The 25,273-nt window shown below is 49.8% G+C and overlaps 1 protein-coding gene across 1 annotated transcript in view; it reads right to left on the reverse strand.

Annotated features, from left to right (window-relative positions):
• Positions 1–25,273, reverse strand: part of Coro2b (coronin 2B) — a 105,843-nt gene that overhangs the window by 59,357 nt on the left and 21,213 nt on the right. The window contains exon 2 of the mRNA XM_005075578.4: positions 307–507. Within this exon, the coding sequence (XP_005075635.1) occupies positions 307–507 (201 nt within the window). The remainder of the gene's footprint in view (positions 1–306; positions 508–25,273) is intronic.

The following is a 25,273-nucleotide window of genomic DNA, read 5'->3' on the forward strand; positions in this document are numbered from 1 at the left end:
AGCAGCCACAGAAGCAGCCCGGTGGTGAAAGCCTCCAGGCAAGAAGTAGGCACCACGGCCCAGCAGATGGTGGCCAGCCTCCCAGCGGAGGGTGGTTCCCAAAGTACCCATAGCTGTCTCTGTTTGCCTTCTGCTCTATACCAAAAGAACACTGAGATAGAATGACAGAAGCCAAGTTGCATCTAGAGGCAGGTGCATTCCAGTCCTCTAGGTAGAGGCCCATCCAAATGCACAGAAAACGGATCTCAGGCCCCCAGGGCCAGCCCTGCTCTCCTTCAGAGTCTCAGGGAAACCAGAGCCACTTACCTGCTCCAGGGGGATGACAAGGAAGGAGCCACCTCCTGCACTCTCGGTGACTATGGCCAGAAAGCGGGCATTGACTGCACAGAAGTGGTTGTCGTGTACATTCTTGGTGATGGGGATCCCGTCAAAGCAGTGCTCCCGGTTGGCCACCTTCCCGTACACGTTCCGGAACTTGGAACTGCGGTACTGCGGTCGCCAGGACATCTGCAAGGGACGGACAGAGGCAAGGTTAGGCTGGTTATTCATGAAGGGGCTGGGCAGGGCACTGGAGAGTCAGTGATCCCTCGGGCTCACCTTCGTGGAGGGACGAGAGGTGAAGCCACCAAGATCACAGAGCCTACAGTGTGCTGGCTGCTCGGCTGAGAAGGTCTCTCTGACACAGAGCCTGGCAGGAGGATGGCCACAACTTCCCTGTTTGTTGTTCACATGCCCAACAATATTCTAGAAAGAGTGTAGGGTCCTCTCTCTACCAGTGATAGTGGCATGTGACACAGCAAGGCAGCCACACATGTGACAGTGTCCTGACTGTCCAAACTCATTCCACTCAGCCCTGGAGATTAAGTAGACTGGGTGTCCACAAAGGTTGAGGACCATGCCAGTGACAGGAGCCGGGATGCCACCTTCTGCTCGAGGAAGAAAACTACCACGCTTCATCGTCTCCCCCTCTGATTTTCTAGACTTTCTCCCTGGGAGCATGCCCTCAAAAACCTCATAGTTCTACATTTCATCATTGCCACCATCACCACCATTATGGTCATCATCGTGCAGAGCTGGTACAAGGCCACACGGCTGAGTATGCCGTATGGGAAGGCCCTGGCTGTTGAGCCTTTTGAGTCTGGAATGAATTCCTTGATGTGGGACCCTAAGATTAGAATCTCTGAAGGTGGGACGGGTCTCTGCAGTTCCTGGGTCCTAGGCTCAGTCTAGCAGTCAGCGTAATATTTTAAGAGTAGGGTCCAGCACTCAGTGTGCTGACCCAGTTTCCTTGCCTTCCCCTAAATGACACAGAACCACCCTGAAGTTCGAGCGGCTTGTTCTAGTAGGCTCTCCTCAGCCCACCCTGCCCACTGTCCACACCCCGGGCCCTGACTAGTCACCAGACTCCAATTTGATGCATGTGGAGGGTGTGAGTGGATGGTCCACGACAGCCTTCTAGAGGATGGTGCCTCTGGCAAGAAAGCCCTACCAACGCAGGAGTGGGCCCAGCTGCGCACAATGTCAAGAAGGAATCTTTTATTTTTCAACAGGGTCTCTCCTATAGCCCAGGCTAGCCTGTAGCCCAGGATAACCTTAAACCTTGGTCTTCCGCCTCCACCTCCTGAGTGCTGGGATTACAAGTAAGCACTACCACATCTAGTGAGGAGGTAAAAGGTTGTTTTGTTTTTTGGACAGGGTCTCTGACTAGCCTATAAATCACTATGTAGATCAGGCTGGCCTTGAACTCACAGAGACCCGCCTGCCTCTGCCTCCCGAGTGCTAGGATTAAAGTTGTGTGCCACCACACCTGACTAAGAGATGAAGCTTTTAATTTTTGCTATTGTGTGTTTATTTTTTTTTATTTATTTTTTTGGTTTTTCGAGACAGGGTTTCTCTGTATTGTTTTGGAGGCTATCGGTCCAGCCCAGCCTCGAACCCACAGAGATCCGCCTGCCTCTGCCTCCCGAGTGCTGGGATTAAAGGCGTGCGCCACCACCGCCCGGCGTGTGTTTATTTTAATTTACATTAGAATAAAATATAACACAAATTTCAGACCCTTGATGTCACAGATACTTTTGTGAATGAGTGCTAATGAGGCTAAGAAGGGAAAAAAGAAAAGATAGATCAGTTAAAAAAAAACCAAAACAAAACATGGTGTGAAAAATATACTATGGGTCTGTCACCTGCTTAGAGAGCCATCTGAGAGAGAATTTATAGAAACCACGCTCTCCCTGCCAGAGAGAACATTCTAGGTTCCACAGTTCCATAGGGGAGGTGCCGTGTTTACCCATCTTAGCTTCTCCCAGTGCCTCTCTGGTTGGGTGTGCACTTTTCTCTGCCCAGTGTCAGTTCAACCTCAGGACCAGCCTCAGAGCTGACTTTAGACCCTTTCTTGCTGCTGATATATCCCTCAGCCCAGGTTCTCCTTCCCCAGGGCCAGATTCTTCTTGGGGACAGCAGGAAGAAGGACCAGGGCCTTCTGAGCAGAGTTGAACTTCAGCTTGTTGTGCCTGGCCTGCCCAAGTCCCTGGTCTGATGATGGCCAGCCCCTCCTCAAGAGAGCCCAACTCAGTGGAAGGCAGAGAGCTCAAACCATCCCCTACCCCCCACCTGCCATCCTGCAGACTGGGTCCTGGGATCTGCTCATTTCCAGTGAGGACCACATTGGGAGGCTTCCTGGGGCTCCCAGGGAAAGCAACAAGCCTAGACTGGAGTCTTCAAAGACCTAGATTCAAGCCCCATCCTTCTGCACAGCAGCTGTGTGACTTGGACAAGACCCTGAACTTCTCTGTTCCCCCTCCATCTGCTCCTATAGAAGGGAATCTAATATCACCTCTAAGGATGTAGGCAGTCAGCACAAAGCTGCCCAGCTCATGCCCAGCACAAGACACGCTGACCTCAGACTCTCCCGAGTCCCCCACATCTACATTCACCCCAGATACTCCTGGGGAGCCCTCAGTGGCATCTCACCTGACATCACCTCCGCTGATGTCTGCCCACTTCCTCCCTTTCCTTTTATCCATTCTCTCCCACTCGCTGTCCTTTTCACTCAGCTCCCAGCTCTCGGGTGCAGTGACAGATAAGGAGTCTATGTGGCTGGCTCTTGACAGGCATGCTGACATGCTGCCTCTTCCTCCTTTTTCTAGAACATGTAGCCCAGGCTGGCCTCAATTTGATATGTAGCTCAAGATGACCCTCAACTCCCAGTTCTCCTGCCTCTATCTCCCAAGTGCCAGGGTTACAGGTGTGGGACACCACACCCAGTTTCTGCAGTGCTGGGGATCAAACCGAGTTTCTACCACCTGAGCTACAATCCTAGCCTCTACTTTTGCATTTATTCATTTTCTGACATGGACTCTACGTAGCTTTGGCTGGTCTCAAACTCTCCATGTTTGACTAAACAGAGTCACTTTATAAACAAGGCTGGGGCTGGAGAGATGACTCAGTCGTTAAAGGCTAGGCTCACAACCAAAAATATAAGAGTCATATACAAGGCTAGTTCACAGCTGAGGCTAAAAGCTGAGCTGGGCAGATCTATCTGTGAAATGTGGTCTTCGCTCTCTGTAATGTTTGGGACTCTGTTCAGAGAGCCTCCAGAGTAAGGGATCCTTTCTCTTCAAGGGTGATGATCTCTGGGAGTCTCTGAGCCAAGACGCAGCAAGGCTACATGGTTATGGTCATGCAGACCTAGGCAGGAAACGCCTCCAAATGATGGAGGAGCCATATGTGCATGCAGGGAAGGGGACATCTGTGCTGCCCAGGGGACAGTGGGAACAGTGTTAACTCTCCCTGGCCCTATGGTCCTACATTGGACCCTACACTTTGGTCCCGGGAGCCAGTGAGCCTTCAGACTGCTGCCTTAAAGATAAGAGCTTGGATCCCTGTCACTTGGCAGTGTAAAAAAGGGGGGGGGGACTGATAAGGTGTTCCTGGGGAACTTGGTGACAGGGCTTGGCTGCTCCCTCCCCTCCACGGGAGATGACCTCTTTGGATTACCACTAAGTGGGGTGAGGAGGCTTGCTGGTGGGCACTGTGACATCGCTGCTGAAGGAGAGAGGACGCATACCTCAGCACTCTAAATAATGAGAACGCTTTAGTACTGTCAATCATAAGGTGGAAAGCAATGCGTCACTTAGCCCAAAGAGAAGCAGGTGCCAAGTCACGTGCCCAGAGCGTGTTTGTGCATGCATGTGTGTGCGAGCACGCTCTCGTGCGTATGCACATGCAGATGGAGTCACATCTCCTGAGCCTTAGAAACCCTTCAAGGGGCATCACCAGCTAAAGGCTTTGAAATTGGAGCCACAACTTTCTGATTGAACTTCATGTTGCTGAGAAAACAAAAGGGCTTTGTGTGAGCATCCCCGCTGGTAACTCTCGGTGCTCCCTGCTTGGCCCTCACTGCCCTGCAGAAAGAATCTGAGTTAGCAAGCAAGGGGACCTGTCTTCATGATCCTTGGCCAACAATTCTAGGCAAGAGCTTCTCCCAACTCACAAGGACACAACCCCATCCTAGGTGACAGTGCTGTATTCTACATGTCCTTTCAGCTCAGAGTGCTACTCAGGGAGAGTGATTTACTCTGGGAATGGCAGGCTAGCCGGCTGCTCCCCTTGAAGGGCACATGAAGCCAGGGCTGGCAGCAGAGGCAGGTGATGCAGCTGAGGGGAGAGGGTAGAGGAGAGAGGGGAAGGGAGTATTTATACTTTAGGGAACTGACTTTGTGTCGTCATGTTTGCATGTTTGTGTGAGTACATGTATGGAGGTGTCAACCTCTGCTAGCATTCATTCCTCAGGAGCCATTCACTTGCAATATATACATGCAATATCTATGTATGTATTTCGTGTGTGTGTGTGTGTGTGTGTGTGTGTGTGTGTGTACATGTAGAAGCCCAATCATCCTCCATGGCTCTTTCACCTTACTTAATGAGGCAGGGTCTCTAAATTAAACTCAGAGTTTCCCCGTTTCCTCTGTTTCTGCCTTCCAAGTCTAGAATTACAGGAGGTCCCCCGAATCTACCTGGTATTTACATATGTGCTAGGGACCCAAACTCTGGTCCACACACATTCCCACTGATGGCTACGCCTTTCCCTACGCAAGTGGTCCTGGGCTGTGTAGGAAAGCTAGCTAAGCAGGAGTGGAGTGAGCCAGAGAGCCATGTCCTCCATTGCTGTACTTCAGCGTGAAGCAAGTTCCTTTGTCAGAGGTAAAGTGTAGGGGATAGCAAGCAGGCCTGGCTTCAAGTCCCCGTCCTGCCTTCCTTCATGCCCGACTGTCACCCATGAGCTGAAGAAAACCCTTTTCTCCTCTAAGCTGCTTTTGGTCACAGTGTTTGTCACAGCAACAGAATGGAACCGGAGCACCGCTCTTTCAAGAACTAGCATTCCCTTACCCAGAAAAGGGTGGGGCCGGTAAAGCAACGCTCAAGCACTCCCAGCTCTGACACCCCAGCTGGGGGAGTTTGCAGCAATGCAACAGCCCAGAGGAGGATTTAGTGCAAGAAGGCTTGGCTAGCTTGGCCTTCACATGAGGGCAACAGAGAAGTCACCCTAACTTAGAGGCGTTCTCATCACACCAAGAGGAGTGGAAAGGCCACCTCTGGCTGACTGTGATCACATGGATAAGAAGGAAAACAGGCTTGGTGCATGGGCCTTGATTGTTGACACTTTGGGCCACTGTCTCACAGGTTAACGTGCTGCGTGGGGGTAGTGGCAGGGCACAGGAGACTCAGGGGCTTCCAAGTTGGTATGGAAGGGAAGAGAACACTTTGGAATAGCTGGCTGAGTAAAAGATGGCTTTGGTAAATCAGGATGTCTTGGGGGCACAGCTAGGACAGCCTAGCATGCACCCCTCATTGTATATCTCTGATGGGTGTGGAGGTATGAGAGTCACAGGTCACCAGGAAGACGCCATGTGAGGGGTCAAGTCTTTAGCATAAAAGGCCATGAAGAGCCAGCCTGGGCCTGGGTAAGATGATCATTGAGACTAGGGCCCAGCAAGGCCAGCAAAGGACTAGTTGAAAATAGCTTTTCCTAGCAGAACCAGGAGGAAATGAAACAGGAGTTATCCAACTGCAGATGCCCAAAAGAACACCCAGGATAGGACAGATTGGTTACTTCAGTGGATATCTGTCAGGACATGTTAAGGGTGGGATAGAGTTAGATGCCATCTTTCCCCCTGCCCCTTTCAGGATTCAAGCAGAAGCCAAATCACACCCAAAGAGCCTAGAGGCTTTTGCAAGACAACATGGATTCAGGCTGGCTCCACTAATGGCACATGTATTCATCCTGGTCATCTGCAGGCAGAGCTCATCTGTATCTTTGCATAATAGAGTTGGGAGGGATCGTTCGGGCCTTGAAGGTAACATACTAGTAAAGGACAGTGTGAATGGTGTCTCTGGAGTCACCATGAAGAAGGGGCCCTAGGTGCAGGAGGCCGCCGCAGGGCCATCATTGTTACCCCAGAGGTTCAGATGAGCGAACAAGACCAACAGGAAGAGCTGTGTGCTTGTCGGCTCTGCAGCAGAGGACGTTGCTCTCGGGGACAGGAGAGTGCCTGCCAGCTACTCTCACTACTGCTGACTGAAGGTGGGCACAGTGTGTTTCTAGCAGACTGAAGAGGTACTGAGGGATGACCACTGCAACTCTGGCAATTCCCAGGTGTTTCAGCAGCGGGGCCACATTAGGCTAGCAGAGGCAGCCCATTCCTGGAATCTCCAGGGAGGCCTCTCCCTTCCAGGGGTGCTGGAACTTCTTCAGGTTGGGGCTTTGAAAACTGGCCCCTTTGGGGCTTTGCCACCCAGCAGGTGCAATGCCTCTGGGCCACCAGCTGTCTGGCACTTCATATGCACCATGGGGGCTGGCTATGCTCTGAGGTTGGTAGAACTTAATTTCTCTATAGAACTGCCAGTTGTCACCTGCTAGCGTTGAGGATGCATGGGAACGTTAAAGTGAGATATAGCTGGTCCAAACCCCAGAACTGCATGACAAACCTTATGCTTGTTCATTAACTTTTGGGGGGTGTTCTCATCTCTGGAAATGGGGTACATGGGCCTGAGGAGATGGCTCAGTCAGAAAAGAGCTTGCCAAACAAGCAGGAGGCTCTCAATCTCTAGAACCATTGTAAACAAACAAACAAACAGACAAAAACCCCTCTGGGCATGATAGTATGTGCTTCCAATTCTAGTGTTAGGGAGTGGAGACAGCTGGATTTATGGAGTTTGGAGGCCAGTCTGATTGGTGATCCCCAAGTTCCAGTGAGAGAACCTGTCTCAAATAACAAGGCAGACAGCTCTTGAGGAGTTAACACCTGAGTGTACCTGCATACACACTCATACATACACACACTTGTACACATACATGTATACATATATACATGTATACATGCATACACAGTTGCATGCACATACCTGTATACACATGCATACACACACACACACACACACACACACACACACACACACAGGAAATCTGCTGAGGAGGAGGTGGGAAAGATCTTCTTTTTTTAATGAACAATCCAAGAAAAGTTTTCTCTGCATGCTATCTAAGGCAAGCTTCCTGTCTTTGTTTGCATTTGACAATGTAAAGTCTGGAGCTGGAGCAACCATCTTGAGGCCAGGAGGTAACAAACATAAACCCAAAAAGCAAGCACAAGGATAAGGCAGACCAAAAGAATTAAAAAAAATCTCCACACAAGCCAACAGGTGCTTCCCCTGCTAGGGGCACAGGAAACCAAGGGCCTCTCCACGTTCCTCCCACCCCTCTGAAGAGACCCTTGGTGAGCTGATGCAAAGGCCTGTGCGTGGCACATATGTTACATAGCTCAGGGGTCAGAGCCAGGATGACTGGGAAAACAATAGGTGGCCTTCCCCTTCCTACTCCTTCCCCACAGAGCCTCCCCTTGGAACAGTGTCTGCTGATCTCGCAAAGCGATTGCTCCCTCTTCATTCCACTGATGCTCTCTAACTACAGGAGCTCAGAGGAGTAAAGGCAAGATGGAACGCGGTGAAAACTGACATATAAGGGACAAGGCTTGTGACCGGCACGCCTGTCCACGGGCCCGTCTAACCCTGATGGGGCTGCTGCCTCTGGCAGGGGCTCATCCAGTCTTTTTGACTTCTGGCTCTTTTCCCTATAGGTATGTTTGACTTTCTGACACTGCCATGAGTGTTTGCCATTTACAAAGTTACAAGAGAAACAAAATCATAAAACAGCTCATGATGTTTAGGTAAGTTTAGGATTTGTATTGGGTTGCATTCACAGCTGCTCTGGGTCTCATGAGATCTGTGAGCTGCAGGTTAAGCACATCGGCTAGATGCAGTGTCAGCACATGTGAGCATGCCTAGCATCTTTCCCCTGTGAGCTAGGGTCATGGTCATCAGGTCAGGATTCTCAGTTTGCTTCTTCCAGATCTCCTGACCTGACCCTGTCCCTGGCTTCTTGACCCTCCTGTAAGCACTAGGAATTCCCAGGGATCATTCTATGTCCTTTGTGGTAGTTTGGATGAGAACGGCCCCCATAGAACTGTTTGGGAAGGATTAGGAGGTGTGGCCTTGTTGGAGGAGGTGTGTTGGAGTACGAAGCAGGCAGGTTTTGAGGTTTAAAAAGCCCACATCATTCCCAGTTAGCTCTCTCTCTCTCTCTCTCTCTCTCTCTCTCTCTCTCTCTCTCTCTCCCTCTCTCTCTCTCTCTCTCTCTCTCTCTCCTGATCAAGATGTGAGTTCTTAGCACTCTTCCAGTGCCTGCCTGCCTGCTGTCATACCCCTCCCAATGATGGTCATAAACTCTAACCCTCTGGAACTGAGAGTCCCAAATAAAAATAAAGGTAACTAAGACACACATCCTCTCCTCCCTGTCCTGGCCACAGGCTATTCTCTCTGATATTCTCAAATCCAAGGTGTGGTCCCCTGAGAGCCACACTGTTGTCATTCTGCAGACTGGCCTCTGCCACTAAAGTCTCTATTGACCCTATTCATGCATTTGGGACCCCAGCCCCCAGGGAAGAAGGAAGTGTGGGTCTCCCTGTAACAGTAGCAGTGAGTTTCCAGTCCACAGTCTGGAATCTGGGTTGGGTTTCACCTCCTTCTTGTTCCTGCCAGGTGATTTGCTGCTGGGTACAGCCCAGACAGCTGAACAGGGCAGACCAGTGAGGGCTTCCCAAATCCTCCTGAGCTCCCAGCTTTGTGCCATCCTCAGGCATTAAAGCACTCCAGGGTGTCCATCGTGGAGCTCTGTGATCTCCTCGGCCACTCTACCCTACTCCTCACACACTCTGGAGCTCCCCGGTGTCTTCTCAGTGGCTTCATCACCCAGGGCCTTCTCCATAACCCTGACCTACTACTCATCATTCTTCCCTGCCCCATATAGCATGATGTTACTCTCTCCATTTGTTTATTTATTTATCTATTTATGTTTCTCTAAATTGTTGAAGATTGAGCCTTTTGGCTCTTTTCTTACTTCTTTTTTAAAATGTACATCGGAGTCGGGCGATGGTGGCACTCCCAGCACTCAGGAGGCAGAGGCAGGCTGATCTCTGTGAGTTTGAGACTAACCTGGTCTACAAGAGCTAGTTCCAGGACAGGCTCCAATGTCACAGAGAAATCCTGTCTCAAAAAAAAGGACATTAATGTTTTGCCTGCATGTATGTCTGTGTGAGAGTATCAGAGCCCCTGGAGTTACAGACAGTTGTAAGCTGCCATGTGGTTGCTGGGAATTGAACACAGGTCCTCTGCAAGAGCAGCAGGTGCTTTTATACACTGAGCCATCTCTACAGCTCTGCCTTTTGACTTTTGAAGTAGCCAATGTGAAATAATCTATGTGTGAATCAAACAGATCACATCTTTGGCTAGATGGTGTTGTTAGGATGGAAGCTGATATTGGAAAGATAAGCTGGGGCTCACTCATGCTGAGGCATGGCTGGGAAATCCAAGTGGTCAATCCCCACCAGCTCTTGATGAGTCCCAAGCATAGACAACTGAGCAAGGTGAGCAGAGCCAATCTGCAAACAATTCCATTTCCGGGTTATCCTGGTGAAGCCCAAACTATGAGGACAACACAGGTGAGCTGTGGCAGGCCTAGGAAGGAGGAGAGCTGACCATAGGTCAGGAGGGCATCTCTGAGGGTGAGGAGATGCCTTCTAACCTAAGAATGATGGTTTCATAGCCTTGTGCACTTATGACAAGCATGGGGAACCACAAATGAAATGGATGCAAATTACATCTCAGTAAACTTTTGAAAACTACCCAGATTGTGCATGTGGACAGTGGGAGAGGATTGGCCTAGCATGTGCAAAGCCCTGAGTTCAATACCCAGGACTGCAGGGGCTCAGCATGTCCACCTTCCATCTTGCCCTGACAAGGCCATAAGTGACATGAACTGCTCACTGGCTTACTTCCCCTGGCTTGTTCAGCCTGCTTTGTTATAGAACCCAGGGATAGCACCACCCACCATGGGCTGGGCCCTCTCCTATTGATCACTGCCTTAGTTAGGGTTTCCATTGCTGTGAAGAGACACGTTGACCACCACGGCAACCCTTACAAAGGAGGACATTTAGTGTGGTGGCTCCCTGACAGTACAGAGGCTTAGTATATTACCGTCATGGCAGGAAGCAAGGCAGCATGCAGGCAGAAACGGTGCCAGAGAAGCTGCTGGATCTTACATCTTGATGCACAGGCAACAGGAAGTGGTCTGTCTCACTGGACTTGGCTTGAGCATATATGAGACCTCTATGGCTGCCTCCCCAGTGACACACTTCCTCTAATGAGGCCACACCTCCTAATAGTGCCACTCCCATTTTCTTTCAAACCGCCACAATCACTAATTGAGAAAATGCCTTACAGCTGGATCTCATGGAGGCTTTTCCTCAACTGAGGCTCCTTCCTCCTGTGTCTCTAGCTTGTGTCAAGTTGGCACACAAAACCAGCCAGTATGGGTTTACAGGGAAGTCATGGCAGCAGGAACATGAGGCAGCAGGCGAACCCACACTGCATCCATAGCCAGGAAGCAGAGAGAGATGGAGGCTGGACTTCTGCTTGCTTTCTCCTTTGTATTTAGTTCAAGATCCTATTGCATCAGCATGGCACACACGGTTGGAGTGGGTCTTCCCATCTCCGTGAACACAGTCTAGAAACTCCCTCTTAGATGTGCCCAGAGGTGTGTCTCTGGACCCTGTCAAGTTGACAATATTAATTATCATACAGGGCTTTCTGGGACCTGGGATTCAGCATGCAGGCCCAGCCCCCCCATCAGCCTGCCCACCACTGCCATTCCCAGGAGACCAGGCCCTGGGCCCCACAGTGAAGCTCCCAGAAGGCTTCTCCCTAGAACCCACCCCACTGGCCCGAGCTGCCTCCCAGTCCTCTTGATTGGCCTCAGTTCACGAGGTGGGTGGGAGGGCTGACCTCACCCACTGCTCTCCCCCGGGATGGGTTGGGCAGGGTAAGGAAGTGAATGGAGCACAGCTGTGGGTAGGTGGACTGGAGGTCACACGAGTCAAGTTTTCTCTCATGTGCCCGCTGCTAGGATTCCCATATGACCTCTGTTGGGGGGCGGTGAGAAAGGACACAGACCCTGCTGGTAGCAGGCCTGGCTTCTGCTTGGCTGCCTTAGCAAGTCTGGGTGTCCTGACAAAGGGAGGGGTGTAGGAGATGGGCTGCTTCCTTGTAGCGTTGCTCCAAGCAAGCACCACTGGGAGCCTCCTCCATCTGAAAAGCGGACAGACAGTGAAAGCTGGACGTGGAGAGTAGTGAATGTGTGGTCAGCCTAGGCTACACAGTAAGACTACACAAGCTAAAGGGATACATTAAAGTGAGGGAGTTGAGGAGATGGTGGTGGTGCAGTTGGTCATGTGCTTGTCATGTTCACACATCTGAGTTCAGATCTCCAGCACCCATGTAAAAACCAGGCGTGGCAGCATGTAAATGAAACTCTTCAAGGTAGAGTATACGCCTGCTTTTTCCTCTGGACTTTGGGCAGCCTGCCTATGGAGGCACTTCCAATACGTTCCCGAGCGAGCGGGTGTGGGTATCTCTCCTGGAGAAGTCCCTGGAGTGAGCTACTTTAGTCTCTAGTTGGAGTTAGTGGTGACCAATGGTAAGATGGGCTAAGTTAGGAAGAGGTGAGCTCTTCATCACTGAAGGCATTGAAGAACTGGGAGGGCAGAGCTATGGAGATGGCTCAGTGAGGAAAGTGAGCTGAACAAGAGCACGAGGAACTGGATTCCCAGCACCCACATACAAATCTGAGTGTAGTGGTGCTTGCTTGTGATCCCAGTGCTGGGGAATGGAGACGGGGATGTGTAGAGCTCACTGGTCATGTTAGTGCTCTTCATGTTCCACAAAAAAATCCTGCTTCAAAAATTAGGTAGAGAATGAGTGAGGAAGATGCCCAACATTGACCTCTGGACTTAACACACATACACACACCCACATGAAGAGTATAACACACACACACACACACACACACACACACCCCAAGATGTATAACACACATGTGCATGAATATGTATAACACACTAAGATGTATAACACACATGCACACACACACCAAAATGTATAACACACATGCACACATACACCAAGATGTATAACACACACATGAAGATGTACAATACATACATACACACACACACCCCAAGATGTATAACACACATGTGCATGAATATGTATAACACACTAAGATGTATAACACACATGCACACACACACCAAAATGTATAACACACATGCACACATACACCGAGATGTATAACACACACATGAAGATGTACAATACATACATACACACACACACACCCCAAGATGTATAACACACATGTGCATGAATATGTATAACACACTAAGATGTATAACACACATGCACACACACACCAAAATGTATAACACACATGCACACATACACCAAGATGTATAACACACACATGAAGATGTACAATACATACATACATACATACATACATACACACACACACACACACACACACACACAAGAAAAGAAAAGGAGACAGAAGTGGAGAGCCCTTTGGCAAAGGTGTTAGAGCTGGGACTCAACAGCAGGTTCTGGATGAACTGGGTGACACCAAGAGACTTTCTGACTCAGAGTGAATGACAGGCTGAATTGCCCACCTCAACTTCCAGCCACTGGCAGCTCTCAGGCACATCTGGATCAGCAGTCCACATTCAAGTGAAAGTCACCTTTATGCATGCTGTGTCACATACCCTACCCAGAAGGATGACATCTGAGTACACACCCCACACACCCCACATTGCCTCACAGCCACCCAATGGCCACTATTGTCATCGCTATTCTCCTGAGCACTCAAGGTCAGTCAGGCTTTGGGTTTTGTCCTCTGTCATCTCATGCCATTCCTGCTTCCAAGAGGATCACATCCCTATGTAGAGATTCAAAAGTAAGACACACAGCCAGGAGATCGCTACACTCAGGCTGAGTGAGTTGGAGGGGGAAGCTGTTCTTCACCCCACGCCTTAAAACAACTGGTAAGACTCAGACATATGATCTGTCCTTCCGGGCACTCAGTTCAGTCATCTATCCACCAAGCGCTAGAATGGAATTAGAATTTTCCAAATGTCCTTATGTGAGTGGCACAGACATCAATGCTCAGCACTTCTACCAATACAAATAAAAATTTGTTTGGACACTCTGTGCATGCGTGCGTGTGCGTGTGTGTGTGTGTGTGGGGGGTCAGAGATCAATTTCAGCTATCTTCCTCAGTTGCTATTCTCACCGAACCTGGAGCTCACTGGTTGGTTGGGTCAGTGAGCCCCAGGGACCCTCCTGTCTCCACTTCCCCAGAGCTGGGGCTACAGGGTATGCCACAACATCTTGTGTTAAGGGTCTTCAATCATGGTAAGCACTTTGTCCACTGAGCTATGGCCCCAGCCCCCATGTCATGTTTATTTCAGCTTTTTGTTTGTTTTTATGCAATGATGGAATGGCTGGGAAAGTACTCCACACGTCACCCACAGCGCTTAGACCTTCCTTTTAATCGCCTCATTCCGACACTTAAGCATCTGCTTGAGCCTCCTTCTCAGCAAGTTTATACTTGGCGTCACTAATATACACTAAATAAATACATGGCGATTAAACAGAAGCGCGCTCACGGCCTCTGAATCTATCCTCATGACACCAGTGGTCCCTGGTTGTTCCTCAAGAAGCAAGAAGGAGGAGAACCCTTCCAGATGAGGACTGCATCTGTTGCTCACCTGACACTTGGACAGATGCCCAGAAGTCCTCACCTCCTCCCAATTTCTCCTGAGAAAAAGCAAACTCTAGTTACTTTCATGTGGTTTAAATAGAGCCTACTCCTTTTGTGGGGGGTGTGGAAGGGTTGAGACAGGGTTTCTCTGCATAGTGGTCGCTGTCCTGAAACTCGCTCTGTAGCCAGGCTGGCCTTGAACTCACAGAGATCCACCTGCTTCTGCCTCCCGAGAGCTGGGATCAAAGGCAGGCACTACCATCACCTGGCTTAGATAATGCCGACTCTTAAGACTCTACACTAAAATGACGTATTACAGCAGCACGAAAAGGGAGATGATGAAATTAAGGTTAAAAGACAGTGAGATGTTAGAGAACCAAGGCAAAACAAAATGAGTCCACACAGGGATTGTAGCTCTCGGTGCTCCCTGGAACAAACAGTACCATAGATAAGGGTTCTGAACTTCCCAGTGGTCAAAGTGAAAAAGGAAACAGACATTGTTTTCCTTTTATTCTCACCTTCATGCTACATAGGAACAAAACACCCTCACCTATGCCCCTAAAACACGGGTTCTCAACCTGTAGGTCACAACCCCTTCTGGGTGGTCATGTATCAGATATGCTGCATATCAGATATTTACATTACAATTCACAGCTGTAGGAAAATTACAGTTATGGAGCAGCAATGAAATCATGTAATGGTTGGAGTCAGCACAACACGAGGAACTGCATTAAAGAGTCACAGCATTAGGAGGTTTGAGAACCACTGCAAAGTAAAGCTGATGGACAGTCTCTGAGGCTTCCCGCCTGGCTGCAAGACGATAGATGCCCTGGTCTCCAGACAGAGACCATGCCTTCTCTGAGCCCATCTCCTACACATTTGTGATTCCCCTGAAAAAGAAATAGATCAGGCCATTTCTCTTCCTCAAAAAAAAATATGATGCCCTCCTCTCACCTACAGAATGACATTAAAAAATCACAGCATGTATTCCAACATTTCTTTGAATTAACCCCAAAGTAAGTGCCCAAATTTAGATTCTGCTCTGCTACCATGCCCCTGGGCAGGACACACAGCCCCTCTGAGTCTCCACATCTTATTCCTTATCATGAAGATGCAAAAAGGCCTCGTCTCGATGCCCAGGATGACTGCGCACTGAGCCTCACAACTAGGAGCCCATCCACGTGCCAGCCTCATCCCTGAGCTCCTGGACTCTTCCTCGCTCCTGCAGCCTGCATTCCTGTGGGAGCTTCCATCTGGCTGCAGCCTCCCTTTCTGTGTTTACTGAATTCCCAGCACACATCTGGATTAGGTTCAAGTGCCACTTGAACTAGGGATCGCCTCTGATTCCTCAATGAAAACAACCCAGTCCTTGCTCTTTTCCCACAGCATAGAATTAAATGTGATACAATCCAGCAACACATGAGATACTGGTTGGTGTCTCATGCTGGAGACACCTCCTATTAGCAGCTTATCCAGTCAGAAAGATGCCTTTCAAGCAGTAATTATTTTAAAAGTACATTAAAAAATTTTTAAATTATAATTTTATTTATTTTGTGTGTATGCATGTGTACACACACACACACACACACACACACACACACGTTGGTGTCTGTGCACCTGCCATGGTGTGCTTTGCTTGTGTTGTGGAGGTCAGAGAACAACTTGTGAAAGTCTCTCCTTCTACAAACGCAGGTCCTGAGGCTTAGAGGTCAGTACCTTTACCTGCTGGGCCATCTTGACATCCCAGTAGGGTTTTTCGGTGTTTGTTTTGTTTGGGGGGGTGTTTTATTTTTATTTTTTCTGTGAAGCAGAGTAGAAGCATAGTAAATACTGGGATGCATAACACTGCTTTTTTATTTAGTTTTTGTATATATAGCATACATTATGTCTTCCCTTTTTCCTCTCTCCCTCCCTTTCTTCCTTCCTTTTTCTGTGTGTGTGCGTGTGCGTGTGCGTGTGCGTGTGTGTGTGTGTGTGTGTGTGTGTGTGTGTGTGTGTGTGTGTGTGATGCCACGATTGAGCCCACAGCCTGGACTGTGCTAGGTATTTCTGTATCAACTGAACTCCACTCCCAGTCCACAACGCAATCTTGCTGGGCCTTGTAGCTCCACAAGTGTCAATGGCACATCACTCGGCATGGTTTTCTGGAGGGTGAGGACCTTGTCCTGGACCACCTGTCTCCACTGTGTAATGCAGAGCATGACGTGTACCAGCTGCTCACTAAGTACTTCTCCAAGTGAGCTGGATAGTTCAGAAACGCAGAGGACGACATTCATGAGTGCAGTGCGGGTGCCTGCTCAGGGGTCAAGCCTGCATTCTGCTGTAACTGCCCAGGGACTGTCCAGACATAGCGGGACGGCAAAGCCGTCAATGGGGACTTGAGATAGAGGCTGCAAATGTGAACAGGAGACTGTGCCTTAGTTCCTGCCTCCTAAGACTCACCGTGAAGCCCCCACTTTCATATAGCTTAGAAAGCGGTAGTGACAGGGGACACAGTGAGGAGACCTGGCGTCCATCTGCTCCAGATCGCCTTACTGAGCTTGCCCACAGTAAGCTCACACTCATGAGTTCTTCTGATGGACACTCGTACTCACACACTGGCACACTTCTCTTTACTTCATAGGTGGAAATGCCCGACTTGGGATTGAGGCCTAGGGTGGACTCCATCAGTGAGCTGAGGTAGATCTAAGTCTCTCAAGGACCAATAGGAAAATGTGTCTGGAAAGCAGGCCAGGCCCCTCTGAGGAGGAGACTGGAGCCAGTGGCTAGCTCCAGGGTCTGCAGATATGAAGGGAAGGGCAATGGCTGGCATACCCATCCCTTGCTTTTTTTCTTTTTTTTTAAACTCTGGGTTCCAGGACACCTAGCTGCAACTCTCCAGTGCCACCATGCCAAACTGGTTCCCCATTGGCTGTAGAGCATGCAGTGGAGGATGAGGGCTGAGAGAATGAGGGTCTAGACTGCATCTGTGCCCTGACAATCCTTCAACCACCGTGAACCTCTCAGAGCCTGGTGGCCCTTCTGGCAGCTAGATTACAGCTTCCTTCTTCTTGGCTTTGACTGGGAGGATTGAGTGAGGCAGGTTAAACACTTAGGAAGTGTTCGTGACGTGTGCCCATCCTTCTCTCCCCCACCTTCCCGCAAATCCTTCCCTTCCGCCTCAGTGATTTCTCCCAGATAAAAACAGAGCCCCTGGATCCATATCTTCTGCTCAGGCATCCGCAATGTCCAAACTCCCCCAATTCTTTATAAAGTTGGATGCCATTCCTTCATTTCAGTAAGCTTTTTGTCCATCCAGGTCCCTTGTCACCTCAGATTCCAGTTGGCTGCGGGCACGTGCACGTGGACACTCAGGCTCTCTCTTCTGCCATGGCCCCCACACGTCCTTCTTATAACCCCCCGGCTCCACACGCCCTCTAGATCTGAGAGGCTGGAAGTGTCTGTCTGTGTGAATTCTGCACACGGTGTACCAGTTCTCGCCTGTCTCCTGGTGCGCCTGTCTGACTCCTGCACGCAATGATGCGTGCTCCCCATATAAGAGCCAGCTCCCGGCTCAGGGTAAACTAGGCTGCTCATGCACATATGCTGGAGATGGCTCTGGCCAGAGTCGCCCGAGCATGCTGCTGTATTCCACATGCTGGCACGGCACACTCCTGGCCTGTCACACAAGTGGACCTTACCTAGAGGATTCTTAAAATGGCTCACAGCATCCGGGAGGATCTTTAGATCTGGGTCCCTCAGATAGCTTCCTGGTTGAGGGAGTGTTATAAGACAAAGACAGGTAGGCCAGGCAACAAGGGACCAGGGGCTGGATGACCTTGAGTGAGGCCTTTCTCTTCAGTGGGAGTCACAGGAAAATTCTGAAGTCTATAAATATGACTTTTAAAAAGCTATCTCTCTGAAAGGAAAACTAGGACAAGAGGAGCTTTTTCAAGCAATGCACATCCTGTCTGAGGTTTTCTTTTCTTTTTTTTTTTTTTTTGGTGGTAACATTTGAACACCCCCCCCCACTTGCTAAGTAAGTACCTGCTTTACCACCACGACACCCAGCCCATGAGATGCTTAACTCTCCCTGCCCCCGTTAGTACATATGGCGACTTGGAGGTAGAGAAGGGGCACAGGGGAGATTCCTGATTTACACAGGAATCTGAGGTCATTTGATTAGAGGTCTCCAGCAGTGACCCACTTATGCCTCTCGCTATGCTGTTCATAGCAGTCATAGATCAAGTCTTGGGAATTCATCTAACCAACCTGAGCAAGGATTCTCTCTCAGGACAGTTTTTACAGAGGACAGGAGACCTCAGGTGGACAGGGCCACTTGAGGAGGGCATGAGTCCTGTGTACAAACTGCCCTACATCGCATCATAAACTGCCCTACATGGTGTCATAAACTGCCCTACATGGTGTCTCTCAGGGCCAGTTCTCGCCATGACAGCTTCCTCCACTCTCCTTGTCTGAAGAATAATGCATCTTCCATCCAGCAGTCAGCATCGAGCAGTGGGATCTCCGGAGCATCTCTTGGGTTAGTCTATTCTGGGGAATCTGAGGCCAAGGGGCCAACAGTTTTGGTATCTGGTGAGGGCCCACTCTCTGGTGCATGGATGGAAATTTCTAGTTGTATTCTTACATGGTGGAAAGAGTAAAAGCCTGACAGGATTTATTTATTTAATTAAATTTTGAGACTCTCATAGTCCCCAGTTGCTCTTAAACTCTGTATGTGGCCAAGGGTGACCTTGGACTTCTGATCTTCCTGACTCCACTTCCTAAGTGTTGGGATTACATGTGTGCACCTCTGTGCACTATAGCAATGGGACAGTAAGAAACCCTTCCACATCCCACAAACACTCACCACTGGGACACCCTGCACCAGGCTCTGGAGTAGGGAATTCAGAGAGAAGCAAGACATGGCTATCCACTCCAGGAGCTCCTTGACTTCAGGGAATGATTAAGTTTGCTCTGATCAGGGGATCACCCCAAGTCTTCTCTCTTGGAAATCCAAGGCCCTCAGACACACTATAGGCATCCCAGGGAATGACTGGCTGACTGGGGTCAGAGTTAATCATAGAGTCCCTTGTTAATGGCCAAGAAAGCCTGAGTCTTCCAGGAAGCAGAGGGACCATTTTTCTCCTAACTCTTTTGTCAACCAGCAAGATCTACAGCCATGCGCATGAGTCTGCTTGCCCCTTTCCTGCCATGGAGCCCTCCGAGAGGCCTGTTTTGAACACTCAGTACCCCATGCCGCCCTCTTGCCTGGTAAACAGGACTATGGGGAAACTGCCCTCACCCCACCCCCAGCCAGCTCCCACACACTGCAGCTTTGTTCCAGTTATTACTGCATAATACATGGGCGCAGGCCTGGACCAGCCTCGGGCGCATCTTGGACAACAGGCCTGTCACTAAGAGGCTGTGAGGGGCATAGTCAGGACACAATGCTTTCTAGTCACAGCTGAAGACTGGACAAAGGGCCCCTCCCCCAGGGCACAGGATGGAGATAGAAAGACGGCCAGTCTCCCAAGGACAGTGCAGAGGCCTGAGCACCTCCCAGTGACCCTCCAGCCACATCCCTGACCTTGAGGCTCAGCCGCTGCTCTCCCCCGTGACTGTATGGGTGTGACAGGCACTCTTCCTGCCTCACCCCTCCCCCTGCCCATGAGCAGGTGTTGCTGCCTCATCAGGATCTGGATGCCCCTTTCAGTCTCAGGCTGTGCTTTCTGACCTTTTTTTTTGGCTCACAGGCCCCTCAGGCTCCTCTCCCCTCCCCGTGCCCACACATGCGTGGAAAAACCACACAGGGACAAAGAAGGACGGCAGCGTCACGAATCAGCCACTACATGCTTCCTAAAAAAAAGTTTAAGAAGCTGTTCAGTTTTGCACGATGACACCCTTTCTGTCAACAGATATTCGAGCGGAATGAAACCACACACAGCCTGTCCCTCCATGAGCGGAGTGGGCGCTGCACACTCAGCTGCTGTAGCGGGAGGGGTCTTCAGCACTTGCTTTGGGACCCTTCTGCCGACACATTACAGATGGGTTCAAGGGTTCTTCCAGGTGCAGGCACTTGTTCCAGGGCCTTAAACCAGCCAGAGTTTGTGACTCAGGAGGTCAGGATGAGAGCCTGAGACCCGCACTTTAATGAGCACCCTAGAGAACCCAATCCACGCAGCCAGAGACCACACATTTAGGACACAGAGGTTAGTGAGGGAATGACACAGGCTTCAAACAGGGACCATGCGCTGGAGGGAAACTAAACAAGCTACAGGGACTAAATCTATAAAGACGAGGGTAAACACAGCACCCTGTGGCTGAAACACAGGGACAGTGGTATCTGAAGCCACCTCAAGATGGCACAGGGGCAAGGAGCCTTCACCAAGACTCTCTGCAGCTGTAGCCACCAATGAAGGGACACACGGAGGAACTTTGGCAGGAGCTAGGATGGAGGCAGGTGTCTCAGTAGATGTCAGGTCTCAGACCCCAAAACCTCTAGGATTATTCTAATTTAGGCTCATAAATGCCATGGTCTGATAATCCCTGTTGAAATCAGGAGGGTGTTTGAGAGTAAGCTCTAGTTGCATAATAAAATGGAAACTTGTGGAACTGTGTTGTCAGTCTTGAAGAGACCTAAGAAGTGTGTGTGGTGGTGGTGGGCAGATTTTGTAGAACACTTGCCTAGCATGCACAAGGCTCTGAGTTCCATGTCCTGCACCACAGAAACCAAGCAGGATGGCACGTGTCTGTAATCAGATCACTCACAGGAGGTGGAGGCAGGAGGATCAGAAGGCCAAGTGAATCTTCAGCTATACAGAGAGCTAAGAGACCAGCTGTGGGAGAGCCTGCTTCAAAGAGAAAACGAATAGGTAAACAAAGAACCCCGCTATCTGTCAGTAGATGAAAGATCTGTCCTTCAAGGTTCGCTGCACGGAAATGAAAGACAGCTAGCTGAGAGGTCCAGGACGGGGAAGGAATCATGTTTGATCTGTTCTGACACATGTCAGTTTGGTAAACCATACTAATGAGTGGCTGCTATCACCACACAGATGTTTGAAGCCAAAAAGAACTGAGTTTGCAGGTTGTTTTTTCTTTTTTTTCTGAGATGGCTCATTTCCCTCCAGTATATGTCCATATCTTTCCTAATTGTAGCCTCAATTTTTAACTGGGGATGAAAGGACTACATTTCCCAAGAACCTTTGCAATTAAGCCATGACAAGGTTCTGGCCAATCAGATCATTGATACTGGCAGCACTTGGTAATCTGTGGAGGAAGGGAAGTTAGTTGCTTCCACTACCCTTACTTCACATAGAGAGATGTGTGGACATTCCGGGGAGCCATTTTTTGATGACAGAGCCATGACTGAGAGTGAACCTGGGCTCCTACAGCTTAGAAAAGCGTCACGTGAATGGTCAGCACACTTACTTGTAGATCGTGATATGACAGGCAAACGGGCTTCCATTTCAGTCATCTACTTTGAGTCTCCATTAGAGCATTCTGAATCATGCCTCTGCCCTAAGCATTGTGTCCAAGTCCTCTAAGCTTTTATGCCACTGTATGGTGCAGGGTGTGGGCGACCTGGTTTTGAGAGTGCCAACCCAGGTATAAAACAGCTGCCTCCACCTCCCACCTCCCACGGCTCCCACGGCTCCCACGGCTCCCACGGCTCCCATGGCTCCCACGGCTCCCAGCTAGCCACAGGAGTCTCTGGGGAGCCTGCAGCCCAGAGAGTGGCCCTGACGTTCTGGGGCAGGGTAAGGGATTCAGAGCTGTTTCAGGCAGAGAGAAACAAATGAGCAACAAAGAAGCAGAGTGCTGGGGTCAGCTAGAAGCCATGTTGGGAAGGCCACGCGCAGAGCTGGAGCAAGCCAGACACGGTCCAGCTCCATCCTCTCTTTTACAGAGGGTTCGAAAGGTGCGAAGATCTGAGGTCACATTCAGAGCTGCTGAGAGAGCAGGCAATCAGCAGGCTCCGGCTTGAATCCCAAAGGCCCCTTCCTGCCCCGTTCAGGGCTCTTTCTACCTTTTACCCCAATAGTTCTTGGCTGTCCAGCTCCACCCCAGGCCCAGGACCCTCTGACTTCGTTTCCTTCCCATCATCTTATCAGGTGCGAGCGTGTGTGCAGGCTGTTCCACAAGCCATGCTTAGTGGCAGGGCCTAGTGCCTGCTCAGTTGAGTCTCCAGAACGTGGAACATTTCCCAGTCTCTCGGGAAGACAAATACAGCATTGTTCAAAGTGTTTCTTTTCTTTCCCCCTTGGGCTCCTCTCTTGGCTGCTTCTGTGGTGTGAAAGGGAAGGTGTCACCTGTCACCACTGGCTGTTAGTTAACTCCTGACTCTAGGGCTAAGGGCAGGGTGGGGTCTCAGGTCAATTTCTACTCTGATATTGCACCGATGCTGTATTGACCCCTCCCCAAAACTCACCTTACAGGATCTGAAATTCTTCAGCTGGACCTCAGAGTATTTTATTCTGCAAGGTGACAAGCTCTTTTGATAAGTGAAATAAACACTTTACCGCCCTGAGAGACCAGAGAGACCTGGAAGTAACAGCTACTCAGGAATAGAAAACAGACACGGGACTTGGTCCTTTCATCTGTTTTTAGGTATGATATAATATCTAAGGTTGTTAATTTTATAAAGAAAAGAAGTTTGGAATCCCAAGGCCAGGGAAATTCATCTAGCATTGGACTTTGTGCCGGAGACTCCTTCAGGAGCTCCACTCTGATGATGTCAAAGGTTCTGCCTTAAACACCATTGTTAATTGCCATTTTGCCCTATTTTTTTGGTGTGTTTTGTGTGTCTACACACATTTGTGGTGTGTATATGTAGAGGCCAGAAGTTGACACTGGGTGTCTTTTATGACTCCTCACCTGGGTTTTTTTTTTTAGTTGAGGGTCTCTCACTGTGCTGTGCTGTGTGTGTGTGTGTGTGTGTGTGTGTGTGTGTGGTGTGTCCACGTATACATACATATATATGGGAGGCATATCTCACTATATGGCATTGGCTGGGCTGAAGCTCTCTACATAGACCAGCTGGCTTCAGAGTCACAGAGACTTGCCTGCCTCTGCCTTCTGAGTGCTAGGTGTGCCGCCACTCTCAACCTCTTGCAGATACGTTTGACCTAACATCCTGGTCTATGATCTCTCCATCTACTTGGTCTGTCACTGAAGAGTCACCCCCAGCCCACCTCTACATCTAGTCCACTCTCCCCTTGCATTTTGGCCTCAGAGTGTCTGTAATTCCTGAGGATTTCTGCGGAGTTGTCATCATGACCCACATAAAACCTCATACCAGGCCATTTTCACTTAAAATCTAGATTGAAAGATTATTCATGATTGTGTGTATTCGTGACCTACGTGTGGACTCACTTATGGAGATCAGAGAGCAGCAGGATTGGTTCTCTCCCTTTCATATGATTGGCAGATATCTCACTCAGGTGGTCACATGGCAGGTGTCTTTACCCACTGAGCCATCTCACTGGTTCCTACCATTGTTTCTGCTTAGCATGAACATTTCCCACACCGTCATAACGTTATTTCCGTGTTATCACTGTGTGTGTGCACGCACGTACACACACAGGCATGTGTGCATGTATGTGTGCAAGTGTATGTGCAGGCCAGAGCAGTCATTCCTTGGAAGCTGTCCACCTTGTTTCTTCAGATAGGGCCTCTCACTGACAGGGAACTTGCCAAGTAGGCGAGGCTGGCCAAGAAACCTTGGGGATCCCACTGTCTCTTTCCAGGCCTTCAAGTACAAAGCGCCATCATGTCTGACTTGTGTGTGTGTGTTGGGGGAGAATCGGAACTCAGGCCATGGTGCTTATGTGGTACACACTTTACTGACTGGGCCATCTGCCCAGCCCCTGGTATTGTAATTTTTACCAGCTGCAGAACGCCACATGGATATATGCGACTCAATGCACTTAGCCAGCCTCCTACTGTCAGCCCCTTTCTGCTTCCACTCTGGAGCTGTATAAATAGTGCTGTGAGGAGCGTCTTGATGCTCAGAGCCTTTCTCTGCATTGGATTACTTCCTTTGGACACATTCCCAGAAGTGGGATTACTAGGTCACAGGATGTGGACATTTTTATGGCTTGTGATACATGTTGCCAAGTTGGTCTCCAAAAGACAGACACCTCTTAACTTTGTGCGCCTTTGATAATGGTTTATACAGTTTTGGACCATGTTGCCCCAGGACTCAGGATGCAGCGGGGCAGCTGGGACTTTGGACTTTTTCTCTCTTTTGAGAAACATCTTTAAAGTTGGATAATATTCTCCTGGCTATCAAGATAATATATGCATGGTATAGAATAGTAGCCACACAGAACAAAAACACTGTGGGCCCTCCTTTCTCTGCTCGGATTCTCAGAAGGTGGGGATTTCCGGCGTTGGAACACTAGGCTGGAATCTGGGACTAAATTCACCAGGAAGTGAGAAGGTCGGTTTTAATCACAGCTTACACACAGGGAGGGCCTGGTCCTCCTGCCAGAGTGTCCCTGGGGAGGCATGCACAGCCTAGCCACGTGGATGCCTCATCTCCTTCCTTTAACGATGTGAGATCCCATGGAGGACCGGCAAGGTTCCATCAGGAATGTCTTCTGAGCAGGCATCTTTGCCTTCACCTGCTGGATTCCTGCCCTTGGGATGGTTTGCGGCTGGGCAGGCCATGGAGAGCCACGCCTATTTCCTAACCTTAGAGGCTAGTACTGAACAGAGAGAGCACAAGGCAATCTGAGCAGTGCTGGGACCCTGTAACGGGGCTTTGCCGTGACAACCTTGAGCAGACATAGTAAGGGTGAGAAGGGCTGGCTCAGGTCTGCTGTGTTCACCACTGCGCGCATAAACCACACTGAACACTCAGAACAGATTTGCCTGTGGAGAGGCTCCTGTTTCTCCCCACTTCCTGGTGAGGAAGCTAGGGGTTCAAAGCTTGTCCGGAACCTCAGAGCAGGAGGGTAGAGAGGGACGGGATTGGAACCTGGACCTCCCACCATGCAGCACTCTGAATCTTGGGTGAGACCAGCTACCCTGAATGTTGGTACAGCAGGTCAGCTGCCCCTTATTCCGTCCACCTTGACCTCT

The sequence above is a fragment of the Mesocricetus auratus genome, unplaced genomic scaffold (genome assembly GCF_017639785.1).
Source record: "Mesocricetus auratus isolate SY011 unplaced genomic scaffold, BCM_Maur_2.0 Super-Scaffold_100691, whole genome shotgun sequence".
NCBI lineage: Eukaryota > Metazoa > Chordata > Mammalia > Rodentia > Cricetidae > Mesocricetus > Mesocricetus auratus.